General features: G+C 40.3%; 1 protein-coding gene across 1 annotated transcript; it reads left to right on the forward strand.

Annotated features, from left to right (window-relative positions):
* Positions 1-10,039: 10,039 nt before the first annotated feature.
* Positions 10,040-14,173, forward strand: LOC139469293 (glutathione S-transferase D2-like). Its single transcript, XM_071251432.1, has 4 exons — positions 10,040-10,169; positions 12,100-12,322; positions 12,745-12,921; positions 13,292-14,173. The coding sequence occupies exons 1-4, from the start codon at positions 10,091-10,093 to the stop codon at positions 13,443-13,445; spliced, it is 633 nt and encodes a 210-aa protein (XP_071107533.1). The 5' UTR covers positions 10,040-10,090; the 3' UTR covers positions 13,446-14,173.
* Positions 14,174-14,456: the final 283 nt, after the last annotated feature.

Raw genomic sequence — 14,456 nt, forward strand, 5'->3', positions numbered from 1 at the left:
GAGTTGGTCGCGAATGGCAAGTGCATGTCGTTGAATTGAAGCTGAACAGGATTCCTGAGCCGAGCAACCCCCGATATCCAAATGGATTGAGCCGAGCCGATAGATAATCAGATGGATACAGGCAGGTAACTCCTGTCACTCTGTCTATTCGTGACCAATGGTCCAGGCAAAATAAGGCAAGACTTGGAACAAATTGCTGCAGATTAATTTCACCACAATGCATTTCTACAAGGTCCCGAAAACAATATACTAATAGTCTCAAGCAATCCTAGTTTGGGAAATGTGTCTAATTTGCATAATCCAATATTGCCACCCGATTTCAATAAATCTTCCATATTTTAGATGAGGTTCAATGTTTTGATGAAAAAAGCACGTGTTGTATTGCGAAGTAGCCCTATCATGTTTCTAAAAAGATATTCACAACTACTTAACGTTTTCACTATTGACAAATCTGCAAAAAATCAAGATGGAGGCCAATTTCAAGATGGCTGTCAAGTTTCCTAACTGTGTGTTTACACTGTTGAATCGTTTAACTCTAAAACAGTGTGCTAGGACTTATATGCATATAACTTGGTACAACTTGCAACTCACTGAAGCATAGTTAACACTTTTAGGAAGAAACTCTGTCACCAGAGCCCCCCTTAGCCCAAAATTCCAAGATGGCCGCCAAGAGTTTGATGGTTAGATGTAGAATATCAATACACTGTTGGTCTCTGATGACATATTTGAGTGATTTGAACTTCTACATTGGGGTAAACAGACCCAAGGATGCATGTAGAAAGCTTAATCATTTGCATAAATCCAAAATAACCACCAAATAGCAATATGTATCTCTTACATAACATGTTTTGGCGAGTTTAGATATCAATGTTGATTGTTAATGTCTGAATCAACATGACAATAAACGCTATAACAAGATTCGTTTTCATTCATGTAAATACTTGTTGGAAAGAAGTATGACCTATATGAGGTCCTCTCAGAATTAACCCAAACCAGTTGTTTCACAAGAAGTCGATGAGTTATCTCTCTTGTAGTTTATTTGCGGAAATTCAATATCACCACCAAATACCAATATTTTGATATAAATCTGAAACTTTTTATCCACTGCTCATTCCGTTACATGTTTGTGTGATCCATGGACATTATTACGCGATGAACAGTGGAAGAAAATGTCCCAGTGAATGCTGTAGCTTGTCGTTGCAAGGTCATTATATACATGTACAGGTCTCAACAGGTTTGTCATCCCCTAAGAAGTCTGGTAAGTATTTATTGGTACAGCTTGTACCATGGTATTCTGCACAGCGAATCGCGGCGCCTTAGACGACTGGGCCACCCGTGCCCCCTCTTTTTTTGAAAGTACAGTAGATGATATCAAGGAGTGCTGAAGGTGCTGCAGGTTGATCTGACTGTATTGGTAAGCAAGGTCCATCTGTGATGTGCCATCCATGAATATGGATTCATATTGAACCCTTTCAACTCCATTATCTAGCAGTCGTGCAGAGCAACCTCCCCGTGGTGAGTGCTGGATAACGCTAATAGCTCTTTCCCCGTGTTGACCCGGGGCAGAATATGTCCTCAGCACCCCATTGCTTGTCGTACAAGGCGACCAAAATTGGGCAACCTGTTTACCGTGGGTTGCGCCCCTGTGTCGGCGGAGGACGGGAGTCTAGTGGTTGAGGGCACTGGTTCCAGGAATAGCGTTCCTTTGCCCGATACACCAATTTGACCCTTACTTCGCCTAGACGGGTGCTAGGATGGGTCAGGTCCTATCAATTAGAAGGTCATTCCGAGCCCTGTGCATTCAAAATTGTATTTGCACAAATTGTATTTCAGAATTATATTTTACTTGAGGTTTGGCCCTTATTATTATAACTGATGTCTTAGTTGAATTTCAAATGTATGTGGGGGCACGGGTGGCCCAGTCGTCTAAGGCTCAGAGTTGCGTCCCTTGGGCATGCTAGAAACCTATGATCGTGGGTTCGAATCCCGGTTCGGCCCGAGTATGTTTCTAGGTTTGTCAGCACCATACCCGTGCTCATGGGTTTCACCGAAGTGGTAAACGTCTGAGACCTGCATCACTTCGGGCTTTCCTCCCACATTAAGCTGACACGCCGCGATATAACTGGAATACTGTTAAAAGCGGCGTTAAACCCAACTCATTCACTCACTCACTCAAATGTAAGTGTTTCAAATATATGTATTTCAAGTATGAAATTTGCCTAGAGTCCTATGCCCAGAAAGCGGTGGCTCATGGACCAATCTGGTGTAATAGTTACTGTTTTAAGTATTCTGCTTAAGTATATCACCCGTGTATCCTTGGTGCTGCAAGTTAGAGATCCACTTGTAATTAGCATTGCCCTTATGACACTCCATGGTGGGTGGGGAGTTCGGGTGACGAAACAATACCAATTAAACATGGAAAAAAAACGTCCACTCGAAGTTGATGAACAGAGACCGTCCAAATCGATTGATTACTGGCCACGTTTCATAGTGACTGAGACTTTAGATAAAACACCTTTCAAGTTGAACCCTTTCGCAGTATTTAAGGGTATACATGGCATCGCAGGGGACGCCCACAACATTAAACGCTTGTGTTCAGGTGCATTGTTAATTTTATCGGCCTCCCGAGTTCAGTCTCTGCACACCGAGCACTCAGCACCACTAACGGAATTGTGAGGGACCGAGATCGATTGTTTGCTGACATGGATGAAAATGATATCGTCTCAGAAATAAAAGACCAAGGTGTTAATTTCGTCAAACGCTTCACAGCCCGTAAAAACAATGTTACCTCTCCAAGCGCTCTTCAAGTGCTACATGATGAACTCCTTAAACCCCGTGCAATCATGGGTGATCTAAATGGCCACAAACCCACTCTAGGGGTGGTACACACACTAACAATAGAGGTAAAATAATTGAGGATTTCCTCTCGTATAATGACCTGTGCATATTTAATGATGATTCAAATACTTACCTACAGCCTGCAACTGGCGCCTACTGTTCTCTAGATTTGTCTATAACTCACTCCAATCTACTCAACGAATTTGAATGGTCAGTACACAATGATCCTTGTGGAAGTGACCATTTCCCAACTTTCATTAAAGCAATCTATCCATCTGATAATCCTCCTTCAACTAGATTTAATTTTACAAAGGCTAACTGGACGCTATATAAATCAATATCCACAAATAAGCTCATTCCTGAGTGTTTCAGTGATGATGCTGATCCTATTAAGCTTTTTTCTGACGTTTTAAAAGAAATTGTTGATGAATGTATATCCAAATCCTCCACATATACGAAAACCATGGTTTAACACTGATTGTAAACAAGCCAGGAACGATGGGAAAGGGCAGAGAAGTATTTTCATCATCATCCAACTGTCCATCATTTTTTTTAAATTAAATTTTAAATGCAAAAGTTCGTCATACGTTCAAATAAAAGAAACGCCATCCTTGGCGGAACTGTTTCTAAAATAAATTCATGTACACCAATGTCTAAGGTTTGGAATATGGTTCAAAGAATAAAAGGTAAAGGTTCCAAATCTAGTGTTCACCATCTTAAAGAGGGTGACACATTACTAAATCATAAATCTGATATGTCCAATCCATTAGGAGAAACTTTAGCTAAACATTCTTCATCATCTAATTATGTACCAAAATTTCAGAAATTTAAAGACCAAAAAGAAATAAATAAATTTCATTTTACTCTGATAATTGTGAAGATTATAATGAAGTTGTTTTTTTCCATTCACTGCCTTAGGGCAAGCTCGTGATACTGCTGCAGGTGATGATAATATCTAGTATCAGTTACTTAAACATTTACCTGGACTCTGTTCAGAAACATTATAAAATATGTTTGATAATATCTGGACAACAAGTAATTTGTTTTTGTCATGGCGGAATGCTGTTATCATTCAAATTCCACAACCTGGTCGGGATCACACTTATCCTTCAAATTATAGGCCAATATCGCTTACTAGCTGTGTATGTAAGACCATGGAAAGAATGGTCAATAATAGATTAATATGGTACTTAGAAACAAATAATCTAATAACAAATATTGAATGTGGTTTAAGAAAAAATAGAAGTACTATTGACCATTTAGTTAGATTAGAATCATTTGTTAAAAATGCTATCATCAATAAACAACACAACGTATCTATATTTTTCGATTTAGAAAAAGCATACGATATGACCTAGAAACATGGAATTTGAAAGGATCTTCATGCGATGGGGTTGAGAAGCCGTTTGCCTTCTTTGATATCTCAGTTTTTAACAGATAGAAATTTCCAGGTACGTGTGGGATCCACTTTGTCTGATTTTTACGATCAAGATCAAGGCGTCCCCCAAGGTAACATCTTATCAGTAACGTTGTTTAGTATAAAGATTGATAGCTTAGCTAAGGTTTTGAATGACTCTGTTGATGTGTCGTTATTTGTTGACGATTTTAATATATAATGTCGAGGTAGAAATATGCACACGATTGAAAGACAATGCAACTTTGTCTAAATAAAATCAATGTTTGGGCAGAGCAGAACGGCTGTAAGTTTTCTAAATCTAAAACTAATTGTATCCATTTCTGTCGTAAATATAAACCACATGGGGATCCAGAATTACATCCAGCTGGAACTCCAATTAAAGTCGCAAAAGAAGCTAAATTTTTAGGAATACTTTTTTATTATCACCTTACTTTCTTACCACATATTAAATATTTGAAAGCTAAATGTCTGAAGGCACTAGATTTATTAAAGGTCGTTTCTAATTCCAAGTGGGTAGGAGATCAGACGACCCTCCTTTACTTATATAGATCACTTGTTCGTTCTATTCCCTTATTCCACCATTGAACTCGAAAATATATCTCCTTTCCGCCTGCTTTCTTCTCCTCCTTGGCAGCTGGTTAAGCCACAGGTGGATCTTACATTAACTAAACTAAAGAAATCTTACACTAATCAACTACAATATCAACAAGAATATAATCAGTTAAGGTGTGAATATAATACTTACAAATCAATATTTACAGATGGATCCAAGGATGGAGGTGCTGTTGCCAGCGCAACCATCATTGGATCCAGAAAAATATCAACTAGATTACCAGATGACTCTCCAATTTTTACAGCAGAATCAAAGGCCATATTAACTGCTCTAAACTTTATAAATAGCCAGTCTAAACATAAGGAATTTGTTATTTTTTCAGACTCTTTGTCCTGTCTTCAAGCAAGAAAAAATATGTCATATCAACATCCAATTTTACTCGAAATTATCGAATTACACAATAATCTTGCAACTGGCCAATACGACATCATCTTGTGTTGGTTACCCAGCCATGTTGGTATCGTTGGTAACACTTTGGCGGATGCTGCTGCTAAGGCAGCACTCAACAATTCTGCGACACCACTTCTTATACCCCACAGTGATTGATTATAAACCTGTCATTAGATGTTACATCAGAGATCTAATGCAGAAGAAGTGGGACACCCAAGTGGGTATAAATAATTTACATGCAATAAAAGCAAATATCAGATATACCTACTTGTATTGTCAGTCCAGATTTGAAGAGGTCGTATTAAGACGATGTATTGGCCTTTCTAGATACACTCGTGAATATTTACTAAAAGGTGAGGATCTTCCATTCTGCATCCCTTGTGATGAAAGAATCACGGTCAAGCATGTATTGCTTGGCTGTATTGATTTTTCCATCACAAGGGATCAATATTTCAAAGTTTCAGCCATCAAGGATCTTTTTAATCAGATAAGTTCTCATTTTTTTAAATGATATTGAATTGTTTCATAAATTCTGATTGCTGTATTTTGTAAATAGATAAATAAACTTTTACAATTGGTAGTATAAATCAGTAGCTGAGATTGTTAGTGACTATATCCTTGAAGGGGATTAAAGTGGTGTAAAATTATTGTCCCCCTGAGAGGGTATGTAAGACCACATCTTTCAAAGTATAATTATTTCTGCCACGTTTTTATTCGTAGTATATATGTTCATTTAACTTTGGCTAAATTTGTCAATAATCGCCAACAGCTGAAGGGAGGATCTAAATCCGGCTGGGATCCATACAGGTAGCAAAAGTAATGTAAGTCCCCATGGACCCTAGCAGGGTGATCTACCTTCAGATGTTGGCGAGCTATAGCCCTGTTTTACATTGTACTGTTTCATATAGCGATATCTTTTTATGGTTGTATGCTAGTTTTAAATATTTATCTGTGATATTCTAGTAATTTTACTGTCCATCGATGACAGGTTATTATTTAATTAAAATATATATCTAAATAATGTACAATTTCTCGTCACGATATGGCTGAAATATTGCCGATGTGACGAAAAGCACAAACTCACTCACTCACTCACTCACTCACTCACTCACTCACTCCATTATCTGACATAGGGGTTGTGGTATCTTGTGGCTACAGAGGTTGGCGTCAGAGTTGGTGGCTCACATGTGGCAGGTTCTTCGTCACTTGTGCCTTAAGCTATCCAGTCCTTCCTCCTTACATCCACCATAAAGACACAAGTTATTGTTCGTCAGTTTTGTATGTACAGAACTGCACCCGGATCTATCCAGTTTGCCATCTAGATGGGCAATAAAGTGCTGTTTGTTTTTTGCGTTGTTCAAGAATACTTCCTTCTTTGATCGAATGACCATTTCCCCGTGAAATAAACTGTCACACCAGCAAAGTACAAGATCTATCTACCTGCACTGTTCATGTATGAACCCACCAGCATTGTTTGAATTATCTTCAGGCCAGGAAGGCAACCCTTTCTAGTGCTATCTAGAACACCCTCCAAATGAAACAACAAGAACCTGGAAATGTCCAGTGCATTCTGGATGGTAGTGCTGTACTTCACTGTCTACCCTGACCAAGCGGTTCTACGTTATATCACGTATTTGAACTATATACCATCTATATGTTGCGCAGAAATATGCTGCAAGCTGACATTGTCTTTAATGGCCAAAATGATGATGCATCAACGAAAGATGCCACACACATGAAAAGAACAGGGGTCTGTTCTGGTGTGACAGATTATTTCACGGGGGAAATCGTCATTCAAATTGTAGAAGGAAGAATCCTTGAACAATGCAAAAAACAACAGTGCTTTATTGCCTATCTGGGGGCAAACTGCTGTCACATCTGCAAGAAAAACAAACCCTGTTGTGGTGTTAGATGACACGGATTTGCTTACCCTCCTTCCTCATCATGTTGAAAAGGAAGCACATGACTTGTTCCTGGCACCAGAACCCAAGCAAGCTTCAAAAAGGAACAGGATTTGGTGCATAAAGCAATCAATGCGGCTACTGGGCAGTGATGGATGTGAGCGTGTGCTCATTTTACATGGAATTCTTGGCTGTGACACCTCTTTCTACCTATTTGGTCAGGGAAAGGGTTTAGCATTGAAGAGGATCATGAATGATGCCAAACAGAAGAAGTGGGGGTGATAAAGTCATCAACGAAGCAGGTGAACATATGTCTTAATATGGTGAATGTAAGGTGGATGGACTGCATAGCTTATGATACAAGCGATTTTGAGGAGACAGTGACGAATAATTGATCACACGCAGAGCCATGAACATTGTCACCAACCTCTGTAGCCGCAGATACCACAGCCCCCATGTCAACTACCAGATAAGAGGTGGAAAGGGTTCAATTCAATCCATTAGAGTGGGGATGGCACATCACAGATACAGTCAGATCAGACTGCAGCACCTTCAGCACTCCTTGACATCATCTGCTGTAATTTCAAAAAAGTCTGTAACACACAAAGATGCACTTGCCGGAAATATGTTCTCACTTGCAGTGTTGTGTGCAGGGAATACCATGGTACAATCTGTACCAATAAATACTTACCAGACTTCTCAGGGGATGACAAACCTGTTGAGACCTGTACATGTATATAATGACCTTGCAACGACAAGCTACAGCATTCATTGTGACATTTGTTCCACTGTTCAACGAATAATGTTCACGAATGACACAATCATGTAACAGAATGAGCAGTGGATAAAAAGTGACAGATTTATGTCAAAATATTTGTATTCGGTGGTGATATTGAATTTCCGCAAATAACTACAAGGGAGATAACTCATCGACTCCTTGTGAAACAACTGGTTTGGGTTAGTTCTGAGAGGACCTCATATAGGTCATACTTGTTTCAAACAAGTATTCCAACAAGTTTTTAATTGCCGTAAAAGGCGAGTAGGCTTGTCGTAAGAGACGACTAACGGGATCGGGTGGTTAGGCTCGATTACTTGGTTTATGCATGTCATCATATCCCAGTTGCGTGGGTCGATGCTCAAGATATCAATCACTGGATTGTCTGGCCCAGACTCGATTATTTATAGACCGCCGTCATATAGCTGGCATATTGCTGAGTGAGGCGTTAAACAACAAACAAACAAACAAATCCAACAAGTATTTACATGAATGAAAAGGAAACTTGTTATAGCGTTTATTGTCATGTTGATAAGTAGATTCAGACAATAACAATCAACATTGATATCTAAACTTGCCGACACATGTCATTTGAGAGATAAATATTGCTGTTTGGTGGTCATATGGTATTTATGCAAATGATTGAGTATTCTATATGCAACCTTGGGTCTGTTTACCCCAATGTAGAAGTTCAAATCACTCAAATATGTCATCAGAGACCAACAGTGTATGGATATTCTACGTTTAGCCATCAATCTTTGAATTATGGGCCACCAGGGGGCTCTGGTGACGGAGTTCCTATCTAAAAGCGTTAACTATACTTCAGTGAGTTGGTGTGCCAAGTTATATGCATATAAGTCCAAGCACACTTAGAGTTAAAAGATTCAACAGTGTAAAGACACATTTAGGAAACTTGTCAGCCATCTTGAAATTGGCGGCCATCTTATTTTTTTGCAGATTAGTCGAAAACGTTCAGTAGTTGTGAATATCTTTTTAGAAACACAATATGGCTATTTCGCAACACAACACATGCTTTTTTCATCAAAACATTGAACCTCATCTGAAATATGGAACCTAAATTGATAATTGGTGGCCATATTGGACTATGCAAATTAGGCATATTTCCTAGTATGTTGTTTACGGGACCTTGTAGAAATGCATCGTGGTGAAATAAATTCTGTTGCAATTTGTTCCAAGTTGAGTGAAAAATGGCCTAGATTGCCTGGACTACAACTCGTGTTATTCCGGGACAAGCCGAATAGCGCCTCGTGCCCCTCTCATGGCAATTTTTGCGACATTGAGATTTTCGTAAGAAAATACAGTAAAAGTGCCTGACTTTTACGGACAAGATTTCATTCAATCCGATGTACTGTGACATTATAAAGTAGTATATAGGTATATATTATTGTATCTTATATAACATGACACGTCAGATTAACCCTGATATTCTCATTTACGCAACTGACATGATGGCCTCGAAAATAAAGTTTTTATTCTGTCTGACGTTTGGATAATATCTGAAATGATTCATAATTTACCATAGCGCTATTTTTGACGACAACAAAATGCGAATTTATACTCAGTTAAAATTAAAATATCGGAGATGTGATTGTTTAAATCAATTTGCACAAGTTTAACGATTTAAGCTGGTTCCTAATTTAAAATGCATCTCACCTTAAATAACGTAATTCAGGTACGTTCAAGAAAATTTACAAATTTATGTCTGTTTTTTCTTAACCTCTGTTGGTTTGAAAATGTCAGGATATTTTTATATGACAATGTGTAATTTTCTCTCAGGTATTAATATTTGTTCAAATGTCCCTTGTTTAATGAAGCACCGACCGTTTGAAATCACCCACCCTCTTTACAGTGCCTTATGCTTAAATTAATCCAGCAGCCCATAGTTCACGACCAAAAGGTAAAAACCGCACAACTGACGATACATGAATTTTCCTTTCACAATGCACTGGTGAGAGTCATTCATCAAACTCTCCCCTTTCCGTAACCTATTCGGCTTGTCCAGGAATACCACGAGTTGGTCACGAATCGATGAGAGTGAGGAGTTTCCTCCCCTGACTACCACCTTCTATTCAGTCAGACGCAAGGCGACCTTCTCCTCGGCGTGTACTCCTAACAGCTATTTTTCAACGACAAACATGGCGGGAGACTCGGGAAAGATGAAAATGTACTGGTATCCCACCTACCGGTCTGTGCGAACAATATGGCTTATCAAAGGTAAGTGCTTGTACGTTAAAGAACGATATCTCCAAATAATGACAAGGTACAACCTCCTTTCAAAACGGCACAAGTTTCCAAACTGTTATTATCAGCAACTTGCCAGGACGGGCTACACTGGAAAGCTGATAGCTTACTGATAGCATATGCAACTCTTTTTTCAAAATCCTTGATCCGCGCCTGTCAGGGGTGTATATGAAGATACGATGCTTCAATTAGTCTTCTGTATACTGCCGCATCCATGGTTTAGTGGATACATCGTCGTCCCAGACAGCGGAAGTACCTTGGTTCGATGCCCTGTCCTCCTAAAAAGAGCCTTACTTGAACGTCAAGGTCAAGTTTAGTGACAAAGAGGCAGAGACTTATGGACTTTCTTGTTTCATCTGTGTGAACACTTAGGAACGTGACAATGAATACCTGGGCACGTGCAGCTTGTATTGTAAGACACATGATTCACGGATTATATAACACCTGTGACAAACAATAAACCTTGTAAGTAAGTGTTGTTTCCCTGCCTGCTGCTCGGCTTAAGGGACCGTTCAGCGTGTCAGCAATCTTCAGTAATTTTCCCAACCCTGCGCGAGGTGGGTGGTTATCAACTGTACGATATTGATTTGGTGCGTCAAACACATCCAGCATACTAAGTGGGGATGTTCAAGTCACACTGCGGCATGGTATCTCAGTGGGCTAGCTAGCACTATAAAATCGTCTAGAACAAGCAAGCAAGCAAGCAAGCAAGCAAGCACGCACGCACGCACGCACGCACACACACACACACACACACACACACACACACACACACATAAACACATATATGCATGCACGTTGTTATATAATGTTGGACTTTACACCCATTAGATGTCACCACACTTTCAAAACTGATAACGGTTCGCGTTTCAAAACAAACCACCAATCGTGCTGAATCATGCTGTGCACGGAACAAGAGCAAATATGCGAGTCGTGTTTGTATTGGTTCGGCTTTGATTCATGCGGATTCCGTACTCGTGCGTGTTATTTCCACTGCACTTATTCCGCACACGGAGTAGTGCATAGTACAAATACACCTCAGCCGCCAGCTTAAAAAAATCACATGAAACTATCTGGCCTTTTAAATTGCGAAACACGGGTGTCGGATGTGAGATCTTGACTGGTATTGCACTATAGTCTATGCACTCTATCCATAGAGTAAATACCACCACGGTCAACGCCCTGACACGCAACGGGCACTCTCAACGGTATGCGTTGAATTAAACATATACTCTTAAAATGGCTTGGTCTGTGTACATTCATAAAGAAGAGGATCGACTTATTCCTTAGGCGCTTGACTTCAAGAGCAACCAGCAGGAAGGGAGCACATTGCACAATTTTGGCGGATTTCACCAGGCTTACAAATGCGACCTGTGGTTGCTTCATGCCCTGAACTTTACATGACTCGACCAATAACTACCATTTTACATCCTTTCAATATTTGTTCGGGAAACTTGTTCCGTGAGTACAAAAGTACGCGTTTTGGTATTACACAAAGTGTAATACAGCTGTATGTATATTAATATTAAACGGGTGATCTCTTCCCGGGCAAGTAATAAAATATATTTTCGGTACTGTTTGTTCATCTAGCCAAATAAGGAAAAAGTCGGTAAGATGTCGGTGATTCATTAAAGGTGTGGTCGTACTTTCATCATTTTACTCTTATTTATTTGAACGAGAAGATGGAAGAATTGCTTTAGCCAAATTAAGGCGACCTTGGCCATCACTCACATCCTCGATTGTCCAGTGTATCTTATTTCCATTCCATTGTGAGAAATAGCCTGGATCTATTTGTCAGGTAATTTAATACTCTGATATGCTGTATATTCGAGAATGTAACGACAGATGCCGAGACTACTATCGTGTTTGTCACATACAAAATATGAATCTTTATTAATTGTAGAATTGAACGCAGAGAAAGACTTTGATTTGGTCCGCTTCAGTCCCGGGGACGATGCGGCTGCTGATGTCGCCTACCGCAGGGACGTCCACCCCCACTGCACCATCCCTGCTCTAGTTGGTGCAGGAAATATGCCCATCCTGGAGTCTGGAGCCATCTGCTTGTACCTGGCCGACAGATACGGCAAACTCGTGCCTGACCCCAAGGACAGGGCAGATTACTACAGGTACTTGTCATACTGCATCAAGTGAGTGAGTGTCATCATATTGCTGGGAAATTGCTACATGAGGCGTAAATCTCAACAGACTCACTCACGCCGTTACACTGCCCCACAAGGATGCCCCATGGTCATAAAAATGTTTTAAACTCTCCGATACGATACCTCTGAGAGTGTAAATCTGTCGACACCTATACTTGAGGTCGCGTCAAGTGAACTTTCAGCTCAGTCAGTCATCGTCGAGGTTTCAAGATTATGAGCGAGTCTATCTGATAACTCTTTCACGAAAACGGACCAGTTCCAGATGTAAATAATTAAGGCCAAGCCATTATAATGTATGGAGGTGTCGTCAAATCTTCACACAGAGAGGTATCGAATCGGAGTAAAACATCTGATTTTAGTGACGCCCCTGTATGCCCGTTGTGTTTCAGCTTCATCCTCTACGTCACGTCCACCATCGACGGGATCCTGGACTTCTTCTACGAACTGTGGGACCTTAACATGACGTTCACCGAGGACAAGGTCAAGAAGATGAGAGATAGGTTCAACGCCTGCCTAGACTTTATCACCAGGAGGTTGGAGGGCAGGCAATTCATCTGTGGAGACAGGTAATACTAATAGTCCTTTTGTATGTAAGGTGAGGTGAGAGTTTCACGTCGCTTTCAAGGTCATTGTACTTATATAGCGACGTGCATGCACGTGTGTGTGTGTGTGTGTGTGTGTGTGTGTGTGTGTGTGTGTGTGTGTGTGTGTGTGTGTGTGTGTGTGTGTGTGTGTGTGTGTGTGTGTCGCAGTTTAACATAAATACCCCACTCAGACACAGTATACTGACTCCAGGCCGGTTAGTCCTTGTTTTAGCTCCTTAATGCTGAGCGCCGGGCAGGGTAACATCAAGTACCATCTTTTTAACGTCTTTTGGTATGACGCGGCGCATTCACTCACTTCACACTCGTATTTTAATTGGATTATTTATCCCAGGTTCACAGCAGCTGACTGCGTCCTTGGCTACGTCACCTATTACGCAACGGTATTGAAAGACGGAGAGTTGCTTGCCAACCATCCCACCATCCGGGAGTACCGCGACCGTCTCCAAGCGATGCCACACTACCAAGCCACTGTCAATATGAAGTAGTCCATCAAGCCACCCATGCCTTGTGACCAACCATTTTAGTTTTACAGTAAACTACGGTTATAACGAACTTAAAGGGACTACTAATTTTTGTTCGTTATAACCGTAGTTCGTTATAATTATAGTTTACTACATTAGACACAACAACAAAATTCAGTCACTTTGTCAAGTCATACAATATGTTTCTCTAAACACAGAAACCAAACAATGTTTAGAAGACACTTCTGTGCATACAATATCCACAATGTAAAGTCTAGGCCTTAATTATTTACATCCGGAACTGGTCCGTTTTCGTGATAGTGTATACATGTATTTTGATTCCCGTGATTAATATATGTGATATAGATTTAGTGGATAATGTAGACAAAAAACTTAACTCTTGTTTTGTGTTGTGTGTGACTGGAAAAATACGAGTTGGGGGATCTTTTTATTGTGACTGAACACAACGTTTCTCGGTGTGATTAACTTCTTCCCCAGTTCATTGACATAAAACATGAAGGGAGAATATAGACACATATACGAGTGGGAGAATGGTCTTTGACGTCCCACTGAGCAATGTCGACAGTACCAGCTATATCACAGCAGCCTGTAAGTAATCAAGTCTGGAACAGAGAAACCCGTGGCACATAATCAGTCAGGTCAGACATTGTAACCATCCGATCTCCGTCCGTTTTCGTGATAGTGTTACATACATTTTACTTATGAATTGATTCCCGTGATTTATATGATATTTTGACCTGATATTTTATTTTTATTGTAAAGTTTCGAAACTCTAGGTAAGAGAATTCGGCGTTGTTTCTTTCGCCTATCTTCCTTCTCTCGTGGGGGGGTGGGGGTGATGGGGGCTCGGATGGACCATTTGGCGCAAATGGCACCGCAATTCTCTGTGGAGAGTTGCGTCCCTTGGATGTGCCAGACAGTGTGCTTGAATCCCTGTTCACACTCATTATGTTTCTTGGTTCTCCAGCACCATACCAGTGCTCGTGGGTTTTACGAAAGTGGTGTGCGCGGACG

Source organism: Haliotis cracherodii, unplaced genomic scaffold (assembly GCF_022045235.1).
Source record: "Haliotis cracherodii isolate W230 unplaced genomic scaffold, xgHalCrac1.p SCAF_2, whole genome shotgun sequence".
Lineage (NCBI taxonomy): Eukaryota > Metazoa > Mollusca > Gastropoda > Lepetellida > Haliotidae > Haliotis > Haliotis cracherodii.